This window comes from Hirundo rustica, chromosome 3, assembly GCF_015227805.2.
Source record: "Hirundo rustica isolate bHirRus1 chromosome 3, bHirRus1.pri.v3, whole genome shotgun sequence".
Taxonomy (NCBI): Eukaryota; Metazoa; Chordata; class Aves; order Passeriformes; family Hirundinidae; genus Hirundo; species Hirundo rustica.
In genome coordinates this window covers 16,143,919-16,164,807 of record NC_053452.1, presented here as the reverse complement: position 1 = coordinate 16,164,807, position 20,889 = coordinate 16,143,919, and the positions used below count along the sequence as shown (strand labels likewise).

At 38.4% G+C, this 20,889-nt stretch overlaps 1 protein-coding gene across 1 annotated transcript in view; it reads right to left on the bottom strand.

Annotated features, from left to right (window-relative positions):
* FBXO11 (F-box protein 11) overlaps nt 1-20,889 on the bottom strand; it is a 69,985-nt gene that overhangs the window by 16,283 nt on the left and 32,813 nt on the right. The window contains 8 exon segments of the mRNA XM_058420094.1: nt 4,812-4,923; nt 5,015-5,121; nt 10,110-10,242; nt 10,331-10,414; nt 11,425-11,554; nt 12,815-12,959; nt 18,682-18,763; nt 18,878-19,005. Coding sequence (XP_058276077.1) covers nt 4,812-4,923; nt 5,015-5,121; nt 10,110-10,242; nt 10,331-10,414; nt 11,425-11,554; nt 12,815-12,959; nt 18,682-18,763; nt 18,878-19,005 — 921 coding nt within the window.

Below are 20,889 nucleotides of genomic sequence, written 5' to 3'. Positions count from 1 at the left end.
TTTAAAAAAGATTTGGTGTGTAGAGAACCAAAGCACTGCAAGCCACTGGCAGAAAAACACTAATGTCATCATTTTGCAGATGCAAAAACCATGGTAGGAGTTGCTTTAAAAAACACCCTGCCAAGGTTAAACAGCTGCCAGGAGAGTGGTTTATATATTAATTCATGCTTATGAAAGTTCTCACTCATTTATTTTGCTGTGTTAGGCCCAATGTATACTGACCGTTCACAGTAGAGGACAACAGAAATCTAACAAAATTCTCTGCTAACTACTGCCGTGTGTTGCTTCCCATGAAATTTTCACAACTCAGTACTTCATAGAGGACAAACAATAATTTTGTAGCATACAAAGACACACTGTCTACCCAATGTTTAGCAGACCACAGATGTACAATCTCAAGTACAGAATAAGCATCAGAAACCAACAGGTCTCTTCCCAGCTGAATTACAAAACTCCTTGAATTACTTCAGCTACCATACCATAACCCAGAAAATAAATGTTTTCCAGGAAACTAGGACTCAAACCGCTCAGGACTTCAGCAGATCAGCTCAATTCCCTGAACTCCATGAAGTGTGACAACATGAAATTCCACAGCCACTAAAATCAGCAGAGATTTCTGAAAGGCAAGAGCTCATCTCAGGCGACCTAGCCTATGTAACACATGTAGCCCACAATTTAAGCACCACTAAATAAGCAAGGAAGTACCTGCTCTGTTAGTCAGTTTTCATATATCCTTCTAGAAAAGCACCACAACGACTATGCTTAAATAATTCACAGACTCATTTACAGAGAGCTTATTTTTTTAATTTCTAAAGAAATTACTTTGATTGTCTAGTCTGACCTTATGAATAATACAGGCTATACTAATTCCCTGAATTAAGTATTGATTCAATTCTAGTAGCAGGAACTTCAGCATGTATCTTGTAAAAACATATTTAAATTTTGATAACTATGATTTCCAGCAACCGAGAAACCAGCACAAAGCTTGTTAGCTAGCTAAAGTGCTGTTGTCCTTTTAATTTACACTTTAATTGCGCATCTGAATTCCTTCAGCTTTGGCACCCAGTTGTCTTTATACCAGTGTATGCCATACCCAATACATGCACATCTTCAGTGCAAGCAATTTTCTCCTTTAGCTTTTTCCTTGGTAAAGTAACAAATTGCAATCATTGTGTTTTTCACTACAACTGAAGTTTTCTGCTTTACCTTATATGACTTTTCATTGAACGGTTTCTAAATTTTCCAACATGTTGCTATGGACACCAGAAAAGAGCACTTTATTCTGAAGAAGGACTAAGCAGAGATGTTAGGTAACACAGTCTCTTTACTTCTACTCAGTATTCCCACAGGTGTAACTAAGGATCACCTCAGTTCTTTTGGCCACTTGATCACATATGAGGGCTCATATTTAGCAGTTTATCCATAGTGACTCCTTAAGCTTTTCCCAGCTTTCCAGGAGAGGGGTTCAGCCCTTAGAAATAGGAAGAAAAGCAAGCTGCACGTGTAACTCTGCACTTTGTCAGACTAATGTGAGTGGTGTTTGACAGTCCACCCACCAGGAAGGTCATAGCAACCCATCCTCCTGTTTATTTTTAAGACTGTAGTTTTATTACACTCGTATTTATAACACTCTATAGTAAAGTCCTCACTGATTATACATTTCATTAATACAGATCTTATTTCTTCTCTGCAAGTCAAGAAGTCATCTTTGAAATAACCACAAAAAAACACTACTACATTCACCCTCCAAGTTATTTTTCATGTATTTGGTGTAGGCTCTGGGCATTCTGTAGAACTCTAAAATTTTAAGGCACTATGTGTTGATGTCAAACATTTTTCAAGTATAATTATACTGGAACTGCTACCTTCTTTTGGTCAAAGAAAGTAATCAAAAATGCCAACAGTGTAACGCAACCATTATTACTTTCTGTAAATACACACTAATTTGATTCATCATAGATTTTAAATTCTTGATTGACCAAACCCCTGCATTTATACCTCCTAATTCTACCCAGGATCAACAGGCAGTACTCCTGCCATACTTCACCCTGTGTAGTCTCTCCTCTGTCACCTCTCCCAAGGACAAAGACCATCTCATCGAGGTTTCAAGTTACCATTGATACACAATAGGAAACCAGAGAATTTCTTAGCCAGTTCTTTCTAAACTCCTGCATTATTTTAGAATCTCCATTTTTACAGCTGTTTAATCTCATCCACAGTTACTGTCAAGAGTGGAATGTGTTTCATTATCCTCTAGGGGATGAGGGCATTTGTCATTCCTGCCTATTTTCATTAAATATGGAACAAAACTTACACAACACTTTGCCATTCAAATTTTTCTATTCTATGATGGATAAGCATCACTGCTAAAACTCCCTTTGTTCCCCAAATTAAGACACATTCTAGACAGATGCTGCATCTTGTCTTGTTTATCAATTTCTTTGTGGCAGTAAAGTGGTGCATTTTTATTTTGGAGGGAGGTCCCCACAGTTTCCTTCAATTCCTAACTTCTTATTTGTATTAACTGTTAATAACTTATTTCTTGTATTTCATAATTGCTTTCACTGCCCCTCCTCTATCTCTTTTTGTGAGACTGAGGAGCTATGGATTTTTGGAACTCAGTGTGATGTTGTAAAAGCATACCTCTATCACATTTTGCTTATTTTAATTGAAAGCAATCTTTATTCTGATTCACTTCACTGGACTTGAGTATTGATTGTGTGAAATTGGTCCTTTTGGAGTACAAAGAACATGTAGTACTGGTTTAAGCTTTATTTTCTTTACTCAGAATATAATGATTGCACACACTTTAGCAATATTACAATTTTTTTTAAAAGGAACATTGCCATCTGCTAATACTTTCATCCACTGAGGTGAGGACTAACAGATTTCTTACACAATGGATGCAACAGAACCTCTAGACTCAGGATCTTGCCATTTAAACTTTATTTGAAAATATTTCAAAAGATGCTTTGGACTGGCAGCAGGAACTTCCAGCTTAATTCACTTGCACTTACAGAGCTCCCATTTTTAGACATGCATTAAAAACTTTACATATGACAATGTAGAAATATGCTTTAATGCAACTTGGATGTCTACAGAAAGGGTATCAAACAGGTGCTAGGAAAGCGGTTTTGAATGCCTATGGATCAGCTTCAGATATATGTCAATTATCTGGAAACGGTAAATGCCTTTTCTGGCAGAACTGCCATTCTCCCATACCTTTTTACAAACTGTAACTTCCTGAGTAGGTATAGCACGGCTTGGTAGGATTAAAAAGCCAGTAAAAACGGTGATAATTGATGATAGTATAGTCTACACACAAGCAGCCTCCAAAACTGATCAGAAGTTTCATTTGGAGAAGAGAATCAACAATTCAATACAGTAACCATTCAGAATCCAGAGTCTTGGAGGGAGCAAAACTGAAAAAAAATTCTCACAAATGGAAAGTGGTCATGAACAAATTATCAAAACTTTAATTTCATGAACAACTTTCACAAAAATATGAAGTCATGCAGTTCTTCAAGACTATTTTAATAATCAAGCTGAATGTGGTCGTATCTAATTCCCTTCCACTGGTTATTAGGGTCCCTAAACTGGTAATGATAAGTTCCAGAACATGTTTTCTTTGTATACTTCGATCTCCCAGTATTAGCATTAACACCGGAATAACTGGGATACTGGGAGCAGCTCGTTGTCCTTTGCCCTTCTTTTGTAATCTTAACACTTCCAAGTATTCACTGATGTGTCTCCAATAAAAGAGATGGTGATGCAAAGCACAGAGCTTGGTCATTGCCTTGACCAAGTGCAATGGGTTATTGCCCAAAACCTTCCAAACCTTCATGAGAGCAACATCTTCCTCTAGAAGGCACACACCAGGAATCCTTCCACCATTCTCATCATGGCTCCATGCAGATTCTTTCACAGGCAGTACCAGAAAAATGTAGTTTTCTGTATCTAGCTGGAAGAACTCTTTTCTTTTTCTTGCCTTTATGTTGAGCTGAGCAACCTCTATGCACAGCCTCCTGCACAGATCCATTCCTGCACCCTGGCTGACCTTGGGGAAGTTCTATGTGCCATTTCCACGCAAAGACTCACTATCTTAATTCTCCTGAACCTCTTCTTTCTGACACTCCAACTCCACTTCATCTGGCTGTGTTCAAAGGTGTTCAACTTGCCATGTCTTGTGTCTAGTAACTGCAAACTGCCATGTCTTCCTGCTGGTGATTAAACTGCCATCCAGCTCCTCATTTCCAGACACTGACCCCTTCTCTCCTCAACCTAGATACTGTTTTTTCCCAAATCAGGCGGTATAAATTCGTCATTGTCTCTGATGGTGAAATGAGTCTTTCAACACCTCTGCCTGGCCTGTAGAGCTACCACTCATCCTCTGAACACGTCAAATCATTCCACTCGCAAGTGAGCCGAGCTTAGCAGTTACATCTCGCGACTGTTTAATGGGCCCAATACTGAGTATCACAATGAACTGAATGAGCAAGTCCCATGTGTAACCCTTGCAAATGCTCCATTCTGCCAGCTCCAACTATACACCCAACTCAAGTATGTTTATTTAACTTTCACTTCTCAATTTCAAACCAACTGCCCAAAGAGTCCAAACAGATTCAAACAGAAAACCAAGTACACATTATAACAGAGGCTGTGGACACAAAGAAGTCACTCTAATAGTGATGCTCCCAGGCAATTAAGGCTTGCAGACCTGTATTGAATACCTGCATCAAAACATAAAAACACACCAATAGTAATCATACTCAATTTGTTGTGTTTCTTCAAACAATAAAAAGCCCACTAACCTGTACAAGTACTTCGAATAATACAGTGATCTATAATTGGGCTGCAGTTCACAGTAATCTCTAAGCAATGGTGTGCATTGTGGTGCTGAGCAGATTTGTCATCAGGGTTGAACTGGAAAGGAAGAAAATAGAAATGCTGTATTTAACTGCTCAGGCATTAAAATAATTTTTTTAAAAGATCTGCTTAAGGATGAGAGTCTTACCCTGATTGTCATATATCCAACATAGGCATCTTCAGAACCCTCCATAAAAACGAAGGTGGAATCTCTAGTGTTTTCTATTATAACTTTATCTGCTACTTTTCCAGGTGCTGCAAAGAAAACAATTAGTAAGTCTTAGTTTATGCTACTGAAAAAAACCCCTCAAAATACTTACAGAATTCTGTTCAAAGCAACAAAGGAAAATTACCACTATTGCTGGCACATAAATAGTCTTCCTGTCAAAAGGATCTTAAAAATTAAGTTTCAATGACGATGAAGAAACTAGTCTTTAACTAACACAATCTGGAACCAATCTAGTACCACAAGAAAAGCCTCCTCTTACAGAACTAGTTTTTGACTACTACTTACAATGAACTGAACGAACAGTTTAAATATGGGTACCAGGCTAGAGGCAGCTTAACTCTGCTTCAAGTACAATTTCTTCTGGTATTCCAAACCCTTTTATTAGTGCTAAAAACATACATTCAATCACTGACATGAACCACTATTTACTAATCTGCTTGTAACCTACAAGTGACCTCCCCACACTTCTCAAACGCTGGATTCACAGTTTTTAATTGATATCCTCATTCTTGTTTATGGAAAAAAAAACTTATTGAATTCGATTGAACTATACTATTGGCAGTATGTACAGAAGGTAACAAAGTGGTTCACTTGCAAAATGCCATAATATGTCATTTGATTTCCTGTGCTACATGAGAGGCTCGGCTCAATTCTTTACCCTTAATCCAAAGGCAGGGGATGTTCACGTTGGGATGGCACGAGCCAGCAGAGGGAGCACCAGTTAACCTCAGCCACCCACTGGAATAAATTCAATGACGCTCATTCACAAGCAAGATCGTTTGTCTGATTCAAACCTGCACATTAAACATGCAAGCCAGAAGCAGCCTTCCCTCAACACACCAAATATAAAGGTGGAAGTTTCACATACTATAGGAAATAACTTACCTGATAGCATTTTAAACTGTTCCCAATTCAACACAAACATAAGCAGGTATTTGTCCTAAATTCTGTATTTTATTGAAAAGCCTAAGCACAGGATTTCTCATGAGCAGATTCTTTTCTGTTGTCTGTTGACATTAGTACAGACAAGCAGTATGTCCTGTTCTTTATCACTCTGGCAGAAAGATGTCAGTCAGAATGAAGCAACATTTACATTATTATCCAGCTTGTTCTCACTATCTAACCCAATCTCCGCTTTCATTACTGCAGAGCTGCAAGTATTTTAAGGCAGTCTGGCTCTCCTCTACACTTCTACTCACTTAGTACTAAATAACTGAAAGAGACTTTGATGAGGAGTTGTATCATCATACAAAACATATTTCTGTGGTTTGGTAACATTTCTATATATTCACCACGGTGCGAATGCAGTGGCATAAACAAATCGGTGTGTTTCAGCACATGAAAAGAACAGCACCACAGTACTGCAGGTGAACCAAGCCCAGGAAATAAACAGAGCCCTTAGGAGGACACAAGAGCCATAAATCAGTATCAGAACTTTCAGGGTGGCACAGAAAAAACGCCCTTCACTTGGATGCTCTGAAACACTACTAAACAAGAGATTTGTGGAACTGTTTGCAAAACACTTGGATCATGTTCACTATGGACACCTGCCTTTCATCACACAAGTTCCTACACAAGTAGTAACTTCTGAGTTGGGAAAGTCCCAAAATGCCCATCATGGAACTTGCCAGTTAGTAAGATCGCTGCACTTAAATCTCCCTCGGAAAATAGTGAAGACTTCCCTTAAGCATTAGTTTCATTCCAAACGCACCAATGAAATTCTCCTGCAACATTCGACTGAATCTTTGTGAAGTCATCCTTCAGAGAAATATCTCTATTTCAGATTTTTGGCTTAGACCACTTTAGAATAAAGAAACCAGTTGGAACTGGAAACTGAAGAAAAGGGCCACTAATTTGTAATCAAAGCAAAACACAGCTCCCAAGAAGTCAGTTTGCTGGAACCTAAGGGAGTCATGTTCCCCAGGATCAGAATTCATGCTCAGCTTAAGGACCATGGATAGACCATTTAGAAATAATGGAACGGAAAGCCTACAGTAAGGGACAGTCAAAAGAAATATAAATTAACTGGATATTGCCTCAGAATTATTTAATTCCTCATAAGGAATAAAACAATTTCACTTCTCCTGCATTAGAAGACAAAAAATCACTACCTTCTGCAGGAACTAGCTGTGACCCTATCTAATTGTACCAAGCAAAAACCAGATACTCTTTCAGACTGTACAATATACAACATGTAAACCACAAAGGTCTAAATCAGTCCAAAATAAAGCTTTCAATTCAAAGATACAGAAAGGGTATTTGAAGAACTCAGGTATGTGAAAGTACTCTTGCACTCTAAAGCAAAAAATATCCAAATTTAATAGTTTTCTTACCCTTTTAGATTTTTCCACCCTTAAAATGACAATAACCACTCTTATTGGTTTTACTAATTATTTTTCTTGGCTGAAGGAATAGAGGGAAAAAATGAAAACTGTAGCTTTGAAAATACACATTCAGTGAAGATTCTCATACCAGGACACGTCTGTACAACTGCTGTAACTCAGCAATTGATAGATTTTGTGTCTTGACTGAGATGAGCACTCCATGGAAGGCTCCTATTCCCGCAGCAAATGCACCCCCACCTCCAACCCTGGAAAACAGAACTCTTTTAAAAAATTCAAAGGTATTTCTGTCTGCTGAACCAGATGTGCAACAATTTACTTACAGAACCACTTCCGCTTCCTTCTTCCTTGGCAATTCATATGCCACAGTACTAGTCATACTTCCAAAGCCTTCCTTAGGAACCAACTCCTTCTCACAGATTTAAAGGAAGAAAATAACCCCAAAATTAAGCAGAAAACACTCAGAACACCAGGCATTATTCTGTAAGCACATTTTGCTTATGTGACCAAGGAGAAGCTTCTTCCAACTCAAGGTATGTTAAGCTGCCTTTCTACTTATGTTGTGCTTCTTCTGAAGCCAGAAGAAAAAAACTCTTAAAGAATTTGAGTAGAAATGCAGAGAGATTCGGCGGCTGCCTTAATCCTACCATTCTGAAAAGCATGCCCAGATTGAACAGAGAAGAGGTAGTTCTCCAAGGCTTAGCGTTCACTTTAATTTGTTTTCTTTTCCAGTCAAATGAAAATTGACTCTCTCTACAATGTCACTCACCATTCAGTGACATTCATTTCTGAGGAAGTGAAGTCAGCAGTGCCAAAAACTGAAATATAAATACATCTAGCATTGCTGGATTCCTCTTGGAGGTTTTGTTCCCCAAGACAGCTATTCTGTTACAAAAATACACAATAAAGATCCCTGGCTTTTAAAGGACTGTACTTAGATAACTGTTTTTCTGAGTAACTTAGATAATTCCAGAGGAAGGGAAAGCAGATGGCATTCCAAAACTTAAAGCACAGAACACGCAGAAGTTTACACAGATATCAAAGGTATCATTTCAAGTGTCTTGAAGTGGACTCTGAAATTTTATAATCATGTGATGATCCAGTTTCCTCTGGATTTTAAACACTTCACGAATATGACCTGCCCTATTTGTACTGTCATCCTCTCTCTGTGAGACAGAAGCCAAGGGGGTTATTTGTCCATGGCCACATCTCCATTAGCAAGCACCTGCAGCCTAACAGAGGAGTGGTAGCTGAGAGAGATTCAGTGCTGAGGATCAGCCACCCCCAGCATACACTGCAGGACAGGGAGGGGAAGAGAGACTGACTTTGCACTAGCCCTCACCAGGTCCCTCTGACTGAACACACACTGCCTACTGCAGGGCAGTAAGAGTATTCCAGGAATATGTCTCTTTAATTAGTCTTATCCAAAAGGAATCCAGTTTGTGCTCCAAAAGCTGACCACAACGCAGACCAAAGCACTGTAAGGGGGCACGTTCAGAATGTTAGCTCCAGAAATGTAGTCACAAACTGACAAACTCACATACTAACACAGTCACATCTTGCAGATCTGTGGGGACAGTTTTTCAGAATAACACTGGAACAATCTGACTCTATTGCCCAAAACCATTCCTCCCCGTCAAGGCTGCAAAACCCAGGCAAGAAGTGCCAGAAACAGTCTCACTCAAGAACAAAACAGTTGGTATGGCAAAGAGATAAATACCTAAAAAGGGAGACTTTGAAAGAGGGATTTTGCAAAACAAATAACATATACTAACGAAAGACACCCACCAAAACAAACAAAAACCCCCACCCTTACAAACAAACAAAAAACCCCAAACCCACCACCTTCAATAAAACCCACAATCCAGTAAACCCAAGTAACCCAGACAGATAGCTTCTCAGAAGACAGAAACAGCAGGTAATTCACTTTTGGATCACCACAGGAGCAAGCAGTATGAGACCCCTTAATTAAAATCTCTACCAGAGTAATGTAGCCTGAACTCCTACCAGTTATCATGCTACTGGGATTAGTATGCTCCTAGTAGTGACAGGAAAAGCAGCAGCTCCACAAGTACCACATTTTGCAGCCTGGTATATTATATTAACTTCCTAAACCTTTCCTATTCTTTGAGTCTTATTTCCTTCCCCATAAAGGGTTCCTGTTTCAGAGGAACAGTTGGCAGAGAACAGAGGAAGAACCTTCAGTCTCAAAATCTTTCTGCTGGATGCTCTCATTTCCTTCCTCAAGATGGAATTATGATACTGAAGAAAATGGGACAGACACTAATTTGGGTTTGTTCCCACTGCTGGTTTCTACTCTGGAGATGGCTTTTATATCTACCTATATGTATATGTATCTATATGTATGAACATAAAAATCTCAGCTGCTGTCCCATAACTGAATAAGCTTTCTGACAAATTCAATTTTTTCCCCTAATGAAATAAAAAGATAAATTAAGTTATTCCAAGAACTAGCAAGAAGACAACAGCAGTTCAGTCTGAAGCATCAGCTACTTTTTGAATTAGTGACACTTGTACAAAAAAAAATTATTTGCTAAGCAGATGAAGAAAGATGGGCATTTTATACCAGCTATTTAATACACCTGAGTATCATGGTAATTAAGGCAGTAATGAACACAAGTTTGAGACAGTGATGCTCCCAGTTCACATACCTGCACCAATCATGGTGATTGGAGATTCTATATATATCCATTCATCAGTATATATACCAGAGTGAACAAAGATAAGTCCATCAAAATGAGCTTCTTGAACTCCACCAAGAGCATCCTCAATGGTATCATAATACTAGAAGAAAAGGAACAGATTTAGAGTAATGTCCATTTCCATTTATACAGATATATAAATATTTTTAAGAACTGCTTTAGAAACATACCAACATATTTTCTCTTCCTTTATATCTTGCAGGATTACTGTAGAAGTGTTCAGCAAAACCTGGCTTTACATGTGCTCCTTTGTACTGAAAAAAGGAAGAGAGCTTGTGATAAGCTTGCAGACAGGTGGGTCTGAATGCACTGACAGATTTACTAATTCCCTAATTAACCAGCCATTTGCCGATATCAGTTTGTCCCAGGAAGTAAGGATCATATACCAACCTCTCACTCCAGGCACACAGTTTGAAATGGCAACACCAAAAAATGCCTGAGCCTAAGGGAGTGATCAACTAAGCCATGAGTCCAACTACTTACACAGCCATAAGCCTCGAACCTGATGGAAAAGCTTCATACACCTGAGTCATTCCACAAGAGCTGTCCTAACTTTCACCTCTTGATTCTCCATCAGCTTGCCAAAAAAATGGCATTTACATGGTGAGGAAAAGAGAATCCCATACCTTTGCTACTGACGGAATACTAAATAAAAAAGCCAAGACAAGCATTTGTCCTCAATGCACTTCAGAAATTCATTAACCAGCAACACATGGCATTGTATGTTACATGCACCTCAATGTTTATTTCCCTTGTTTTCCTAGTATGTCCAGGCATATATTCAATACCTTTGAAATTTTGGATTAGAGGTGCAATCACAGTCCTTAAAGATTTGCTTGCCTCCAGTCAGGCCTGCTGTAAATCACTATTTAGCCCAAGTGATATTACCAATATATGTCTGGTTCACCAGAGGAAGATGCACACAAATCTGATAACCAGCACACACACATTTAGTAAGATACGACAACAGCATCTCTCACATTGTGAGTCTCAGACCATGACAATCTTGCATACAAAATTTTAGTGAAGCAAAACCCAACACAGAAGAGCTGGATACTCAAGAACTCCACTTTACCATGTGGCATCTCCCTGAAGTGTGCCTCAAAGCAGGAAATAACTTCTGAATTCCCCCTACTGCTCAACACCACAAGGATCTTAAAGTCTAAAGCCAAGATAATTACTGTTGTCAGCCACATTTCAGAAGTCGGTGTTTTTACTTTTATAAATACCCATAAACTTGAATATAAATGAGTACAACTGTTACCAGCTGTTGGAAGCTTTCTTTCCAGGGATTTGGATGTTCATATTCTTCTGGATTAATCTGATAAAATTTACCAGGTTCAGGATGCATCATTGGACGAGTGTACTCAAATACTTCCATATACAATCTTTTCCTGAGCAAAAGAGAAAATTAATGAGTTTCTGATTACTCATCCATTTTAATATAAAACCAAAGGCTAAAACCTGGGGAGTTTTTTGAACAGAATTTCCCAGTGACAGTGAATACAATCAAGATCAGTACCAACCACTTAAAACCAATTTTTTTTCCTTGCACTGACTTTCGCGTTTTTCTGACAAAAATTTTGATGTGTTTTACAATCCAAGAGAAAAAGTTCCCAACATGCCATTTTCATGAAGAAACTTAAGCAGTTACACTATTTGTGAATCAAACTGTGCATTAACTACAGCATTGCTTTTAACACTTACAAAAGCTAGTAGCACAAGTATAACAGAACTTAAGACCAAGCGTGTCACCACCTCTTCCTCACCTTGCCAAAAGAAGACTGAAAAATGCATTCACGGAGAACAAGTGATTCACTGTATTCCAAGAAGAGTTCATCACTGAACAAATTACAGTGGTTAAAAAAGAAGAAAATGGCACATAGCAGTTGGATTCTTTTCATTAGTGCCAGAATGCAAATAATTGCAGTGTCTGAGCCTGCTGATATTAAGCCCAGACTTACAGGATGCCACTGAATCACAGAAGTTGTAATTCATCTGACAAGGCCATCCCCAAAGCTATCCTCAGGACAGAAAAAAAGGGGTAGTTCTGTGATGTTATTTTATTATTTTTCTTTTAGTCTTAATCTTTACTTTTAAAACAAAGCAGCTTAAGAAATATGTTGGTTTTTCTACTCATAAAAAATTACCGATTTAGTTCCCATTTATTTAAACTCTCAATAACTCGAGGGGGGGTAGGGCAGATTCATATGGGGGAAAACAAGTATCCAACCATTAAACAAAACAAACAAAACTCAAACAACAAAAAAAAATCCATTTAAGTAACACTAGACAAAGCTTGCATCTAAGTTGAAGAAACGTTTTGTTTCTTCTGCATGAATTCACACAATCCCCACAGTAGGCTAAAAATGGTTAAAGGGGGAAGAAGGAATGGCAACTGAAGGAGCTGATTTTTTTAAAACAGGCATTGTTTAACTAGTATCTACGCTACTAGAGAATCATGTTTTACTGTTTAATACATATAATCAGATATTCACAAGTAACAAAAAATGCTTAACTAAACCAGACATAAAAAGTACAATTGGTTTTCCTTCAACTAATTGTAACCAGCATTTCAATTTTTCTATTGCACTAGCATCTTGAGCAGCACATCTAGTATTTCCCAAGTTAATGAGGAATAGCTTTTCACTTACCACAAAATTGGATCATTAGCCAGCTCACTGAAGCGTTTACACACACAGGCTGCTCTACAGAGATCCTGCTCCAGCAGGTAGGAGAAGATCTTTAGAACCACTTCATCTGGCAACTTCTCCTGAAGATATTGTTCTGCAGGTGCTGCTATTAAACAGTAATCAATGCAAGGTTATTGATATATTTAGTGAGCTCAAATTCTGACTGCAAAAGATTACCAACTTGTCACTTGAAAGATTCCCATTTAAAATGTCAATTATCTCCAGGCAGCCTTTTTTTAAAGCTTGTTTCTTCTAAAACCAAAGGCAAAAAAATCCAACAGAAGTTACAGACTTCAAGTCCTCTTTCCAAACTTCTTAGTTCACCTTTTCTGAAGAATCATTCTGCAAACAAGTGCAGATGTTAAGCAGGCTACTGTGCATGTTCCAGAAACGCTGGCTTGTCACCACTATTAGCTTCATTGTGGTTCAATTAACCAACATTATCCATACAATAAATAATAATGCAGTCCCAAAGCCAAAATGTCTGCAAATGTTTTCAAACACAAAAGAATTTAATCTGAAATAGCCACTGCCTGGAAGAACTACTAGGAACACTTCCTTGTTCTCCCACAATGAACACATGAGGGAAAGAGACATCTGGGACATAGGAAACCAACAGTCATCAATAATTCCCAAGTCTCCTCCTTCCAGTTATTCCCATTTATGTTCTTCCTTTTAAAATGAAAAATCTAAACCAGAAGTATTAGTCTTGCCAGATGCATCTCTTCAGAGAGGCTGGAGAGAGTTGTATTCTCACGTCATTGTGTGGAGATAAGAGTGCACTTTGCTAAACCCCTGCTCACAGGCACATGGACAGTCCATGTACAACAGCTCCTTTGGGAAAGCCCTGCCTGCAGTTTGTGTTCTCACCAGATCCTCCTGGGGCAGAAATCCTCAAATCAGTTGAGTTCTACTTGCAAAGGTCCCTGGCTAATCGGCTAATGGCTTCAGGATCCTTTCTATGATCCTAAAGGCACAATAACACAGAGCAGCTACCAAAGTTTAGAGGATTTGTATGTAAGGCATTCAAAATTTGTGCCCGCTAAATTCACAGCGCAATTACATCCATGTAACGCCCCTCACTTTTTTTTTTTTTTTTTAAGAACATCTGTGCCGAAGGAGCAACAGGACTGTCATTTGGATACTACAAGAAACCTACTGAAGCGACCTTAAGAAAGGTGACCTACTAAATATGAGGGAATAACATTCTGAAAAAGAGTATCCATGCAAGATCTCACATATAAACAGAACAAACTGCCCCAGGATTCCCTTGGATAAGGCAGCACAAAGAAATGTGTTATTTCCAGCTGTAAGATGGAGAAAGCAGGAACTGTAAGCACCAAACTGTGGCTTTTTTATCTGCCCTTAAATGGGGTCTGCAGACCACATCCCCAGAACCTGTGCACTGTAACAGAAGCGATTAGAGCTGTTTTTTCAGGGTGTCATGTTTACATCTCTGATCAGACCAGGCAGTAGAAATTCTGAAATATTCCTGAGATTGCAGCACCTTCCATGAACATGTTCCTTATTGTGCCATCGTATGAATATCCTCTTAGTGATTCCAGAATACCAATTTCATCTCAGATGCCAGAAGGGTATTTATGCAGTTGACAGCTGCTCACAGCAGTATCACAGTTTACAGCCATAAACTACAGGCCACTTTAACCTAAAAAAAAAAATCTATGCTGTACCAAAGTGGTAAGTGCCATCATTCCACACGCCCACAGCTATTTGCTCCACAGTATCCTATCCCCCTTCCAGAATTTTTTTATGATCAGCTCCTTGCTGTAGTCCATTGAAAGCTACAGAATTGCTAGCACAGGACACAAGGAAAGAAACACAAATGAATGCCCAGAAGTTGACCAAGATAAGCTCTCTTCTTAATAATGCAACAGCATTATTAATGGCAGATTACAAAATTATTTTTATTCAAGGAAAAACAAAACAAAACAAAGTCTTATGAGCCAGGCTGAAGCCAGTAAGTTGTTCATACTTATGAAATGCAAGTAGTTTGGAAAGGCCTTTCGCTCAAGAGATACTTGGGGAGGCTGAAGTCTGAAGAGTTTAACAGCAGCCTGTAAGGGAGGAACATGGTTGGGAACACAAAAAAATGTTACATGCACCATCGAGGCTGGTTTTTAAGAAGGTGTTTTTCCACTGGAGATATAAAAGGTCCTCCCTGTGTCAAACAGGCAGGAGGCAGTTCGTTCTACAGTCCTTGTTACTCTTGAAATGCATCACAAGATAATTGGACATTGCTTCTGAATTAATCTTTTTCTGCTAGCTTTCCAGTTAGATGTAGTCTTCTACTGTCCTACTGAAAGCCAAAATGCTATACTGCAGATGCAAAACAGTAAATACTCCCAAGTTTTCCATGACCTGTCTTCTCCTTTTAACACACAAATCCCTGAGGCATACAATTTAAGCAGTTACTTCCATAAACAAACGGCAGGGTTTTTTTCTTCCTTTACCTACGTTAGGACCTTGAATAATTTTTTATTGAATGGGGAAGCCCACTAACACAGTGCCTTCCCAGTGCTCCAAAGTTCATATTCCTGTTTTCCTTCCTAGGCTCGATTTCAAAATTAAAATTGAAATTCAGATGTGTTTCCTTACTGCAGGGCACAAGGACCAACTTTGAAAAAGAGTCAAAACACTTAAAATAAAAATAATAATAAGAATTTAAAAGCCTCAATTAACCTTCTTGCCCCTCAATTTTTCAAGTTGCATTTACTTGGAAACTTAGGCACTGCTTTCAAAATGAAGATGATGATTTTACAGGTGTTTGCTATCCTCTCTCAGCTTTATTCAAAATCCTGTAGAACAGAGCAATTTAATTTAAATTGCCTTTCTGCTCAATTAAGCAGGGGTTGATTTTAGATTTCTCCACTCAAATCACTGATACAGTGATTACCAGGTGAAATTCTCCAGTATAATTTGAAAAAGCTAATTTGCTTCCTAGTGTGAAGCCTTCTCTGTACCCAAGAGAGACCTATATGTTTCTGTTCTACAAACCCACACTTCACATCTTAGATTTCTTTTAGCAATGTGTCAAAGCAAGGATGTAATCAATGTGTTCTTCCTCTCGGTTTACAAAAATGAGCCGAAACAGTTTTAAAAGGCTTGTCTGGCCACCAAATCAGAAGCCTTTAGATGCTCCTACCCCTGACAGTTTCATGTCTATTGATGAAGTGAAGGTAATGTACAAAATGTATACTGATATTAAAAGAAACCCAACCAGTTTTCCAAGTAAGTGTCAAAGCCAGACGGGAATAAAAATAAAAACTAAATGTGAGAGGTCACCAATCTTCATCTTTGCCCTAACATAAGTTGACAGTTAAACTATTTATGATTTAGTAAGCATTAATATACTGCATATCTCAAAGTTAGACACACTAGTTAGCTACGCAATGCCATTCAGTTTCCACAAGATATGCATGAAGCTAAATCAGTTTCAGTTTTGATCATTTGGCTGATAGGAACTAGTAAAGTAATACCAAGACAAAGAGCAGGGAAAGCTGCCCGAAAGTGATTTCCCTTCTTTGTACAAAGACCAAGAATGCCATCCCAAGAATACAAAATTGTAAATTATGTCTTATATGGTTGCCTTTTTTGTCCATTTTAATGGAAAAGATGGAGACAAATAGCTTTTCCTCCATAACGACATATTAGTAAAAATCTTTTCTTGTTAAGAAGCAGAAATATGCCAGAAACAGCATGTATTGCTCTTGGGAAAGTATCTCAGGAAATCAATAGGAAAAGAAAAAAAAATCAATTTACAAAGTCAGTAAGTTCTGTAAACTTATACATGTTCCTCCTGTACAGAACAATCAGTGAGTGAACCAGTAACCTCAAGTCTCAGTATGTACTGCAAATCCATAGTTCAGTGAAAAGAGAAATTTAAAATAGCAACACTCTCAGCAGAACCAACTCTGAAATCTGTATTAAAATACACGTTTTTCCAACTCCTGGCTTCACTCCACTTGGAAACTCTAGTTGACTGGCATTTCTCCTTTCAACTCAATGTTGAGTTTTCTTCTACTCAGTTTGTAAAACAAGGAATGGTTTTCCACCAAGAAATTTTCCTGTACTTCTCGTCCCATGCCTTCATTTCACCCACAATTCTAAAATAAACACCTGTACAGCCCAGACGACAATACAGTCATCACTCATGACAATCCAAAACATTCACAACTCAGTTACAACAGCTATCATTACCTATGCCAACAAAACGTGAGGTGAAGGGGACTGTGTGTCAAAATAAATTTCACCAGAATCAATATTCCTACAAATTTAGAGGAATCTCTTAGAAACTCAACAGGGAGAATAAAAATATCTGTCACCCATAGTGGGAAAGAGATTAATAGAAAACGGTTTGAGGACGACACTCCTTTCTTACATCGCAACTGGTTTGAACACACTCTTAAAAGTAAAAATGTAAAGTCACTGTTTATAATTCCTCTGTTAATTCCATACTGGAGAAGCCACTACAATACCCATACTTTCCCCATATGAGCTCAAGAATCTAATAAATGGAACACACGGTGAAAGTGTGGAGAATTCCTCTGGAAATCACCGTCATTCATGTTGGAAAGTTACAGACTTTTACTAAAGAAAGGAGGAGAGTAAAAGCACAATGACAAACACAGCAAAAAATGAATTAAATGGAAGAAAAACTAAGGACTGTCAAGAGAAACAGAGTCTGTGACAAAACTGCACAAGGCTCCAGAGGGCCAATCAGGAAATGAATCAATGCAAAATGACACAGGTTTATGTACAATTGGTTCTGGCTATTTAAGAATATAAACCTGAAGTTAAATGGTTCTTAAACAGCTGCTGAAATGAAGAGTTGATCAAAGAGGAGGAGAATAAAACAAAGAGGGGAAAAGACAGAGCACTCAAAAGACAAAAAACTATGCCATGGAGAAAATGAAAAGCCAGAAAGAGCAGACCTCAACAGAAGCAATGAAAACAGACCCAAAGCCTTGTGCCAGCTGCTCAGTTTTAATTCACAGTATTAAGGAGACAAGGACTGAAAAAAACAGAAGCAAGAAAAGCAGAAGAAACCACATTGATGGGAGCTGGCAAGCATTGGTGTTGATTTTCCAGGCAAAAGTGACAGCAGATCTGGAATTGAAGAGTGTGTCAGGAGACTAAAAACAATAGAAGCAGAGAGATTGAAAAACTACACAGAAAACAAACGAGCAGGGGGTGTGTGTCTGTATATACCTACAAAGTGTGTGCACACAAATAAAATACACACACATTAAAGTTTTATACACACATATTGGATGTGTGTTTATTGTACAATGTACATTTATTGTAGATGTGTGCAAAAATCTACGTATGTTATGTATGCAAGTATCTGTTTTTATATTTATAAACACACCAAGTCTCTCCCTCTCTCCACAATCAAGTGCTATGATGACATACCCAAACTACCCCTAAAAATGGAATTGGACAATGCCATCAATATGAGAAATGGTAATTAAGCAATGCATTACTACTGCTCCTAACAGTAGCCTAGCTACAACTCCACAGCACTAAGAGAATAAAAAATAACCAAAACATTCCTGCAGTGAAGCAGATAGAACAAAGGACCAGATTCCATTCTGATTAAAATCATGCTACCATTTGAATTTCAAGTTCAGAACAAGCCTGTAGTTTTGTTTTGATGGGTTTTTTTGTTGCTTTATTTCCCCACTACTCTTTCTTAGTTGGAGAACACACAGAAAAACAGTTGGAGGATAATGTGTGTGGGAGAATGTGTGACGTTAAAATGTCTCTATACCTTCTCCCTCGCCCCCTTTTTTGTAAAAAGTTATTACCTGATAAATCCTGGGATTTCCCAGATACTCTAGCGCGTTTTGCTCGGTGACCAAAGTTTTCAGTAGCTGAAGTAGAGGCACCCTTTAATGAAATAAATACGAATTAGTTCAGTCATTGGATAACTTAAGAAAAACACTAACTAGTTTCATATTCTTGAAACAGTAAAATTTCCTTTACAATTAAAACCAAAGTTACCTCCATACTGCTCTTTGTAGGACAAGCTGTTCTTTTAGGTAGAAGAGTTTTTCTGCGAAGTTGGTATGGGCTGTTTTGTGCACCAGGACCTGATTCTTCTGCAACCATATCTGCAGGTACATCATCATCTGCAATCAAAAAAAGATATTCAATAATTGGAATTGTAGCTTTGCTTTATACCAGGAAAATGCTACAGAAATTTTCAGGTAAGTATATAGTCAGAAGGGTGGGGAGGAAGTTCTAGAGAACAGAGAACTTGTAGTTTAAAAAAAAAAAAAAAAAAAGTCAGAATATTATAGCATATACAGTTCCTTGATTTGTAGTTTCTCCATACATACACAGCAATTATACCAAAAGCAGCTTAAGAAAAACTAATCAAAAACCTAGGCTTTTGGTTTCTCTGCAAGTATTTAATGCACTATGTTAATTCAATTACCTCATTACTTCAATTTTTTTACCTAACATTATCAGCAGAATGAGGAACACTGAAGTGTCAATTATTAACTATATGTTATCAGGAAATCTTTTAGTAAACATAGCACTTAGTATGAAACTCAAGACAGAGCTTTCCTCAAACACTTTGGGAACAGCTCAGGCCAGCACACAAAACCTTCTATAAAATGGAGGTAGCTTTAAATACATACATTCTCTTCACCTAAATTACACTTGAAAGAATAAGAGCATATTTTCCCCTGTCCTTTAAAAAATAAGTGTCATGAGTATAACTTTAAAGCTTTTGATTCATTAGTTTCTATTTTCCCTGATCCTGTATTTGTGGAAAATACTTGAAACAAGCAAGAAATAATTACTCATCGCCGCACGCCCTATAACTAACATTACATTATAAAGCTGCAAGAATTTTAAAAAGGCCAGAACAAAAAGCATCTAGAAAATAAACTAAAACCAACTCTACGTAAGAAAAAGGTACACTTTCTATAGATGCTTAACTGTGAGAAAGCAATTTTGCATGTCCTTTTCATTTTAATTGCCTTTTCTTTCTTAAACTGGGCAAAATGTGATGTGAAAATAAAAGCCATAAAAGCAATGCCATAGAGCCAGCAGTTTTCCTGAATATATTCGGTTGAAGAGACCAACGTAAAAAAAAAAAATCCACAAAAAGAACCCCAATATGCCACCAATAAAAGTCCCCTACTCTTCCAATACTATAGTAGTCTGTTTAAAACACAAAGCAATGCTATTCTGAAATGACTTATGCTCATTTCAAAATCTTAGTCTCATGATTTTCCGAAGGGTTTGATATTTATGAACAGCAACCTTGCTATGTGCCGTTTGAGTTCACAACACTGCCACAACATCCAAACAGGGGACAGAAGCTGGTGTGAAGATGAAGCTCACTGCTGATGTGCACACCTTCACACAGGCTCCTCAGAGCCATGAAGAAGGAGCTTCCCCAGCTCATTAATCCACCTGTAAATTAACCTGCAAGCACCTCCATGATCAGCCTCCAGCCAGTCCAGCAGCTGGTCCAGATCAGCACAGCCACAAGACCATATGACTGGGAAGAACCACCAACAGCACAGGTTTTTAAGGGCAGAAGTGAACCGTGAAATTTCTAACAGGACCCACCACTTTTTACAAGACAGCCACCTCTGAAACTTCAGCTAGAAGCTGGCTCATACTCCCTTGTCTGCTGCTTCCCAGGCACACCTCGCATCTGACCACTTCACTGCCTAAGAAGGGTAAGTATTTATGAATTATGCAAAAAGCCTAAAGGACACTGATAGATGAACTGTAGTGAAACTTCCAGTGAAGGCATGTCTGGCCCAGCGTGGGGATCGCTGCCTGTGGAAAATCAGTGACCTCAGAGCAGACCCAACGCATACTCATGGTTCAGTCACTTGGTTTTACCTGTTTCTTTGCATCTCTGATGGAAAACACCCTCTCAATTTAACAAGGTAGGCAGAAGACAGAAGCTGCTACAGGAGAGCTCCCAGCTCCCCTGGCACAGCAGAGCAGAAAAGCAGCCATGGGTGGGAAGCAGGCCCTGCCAG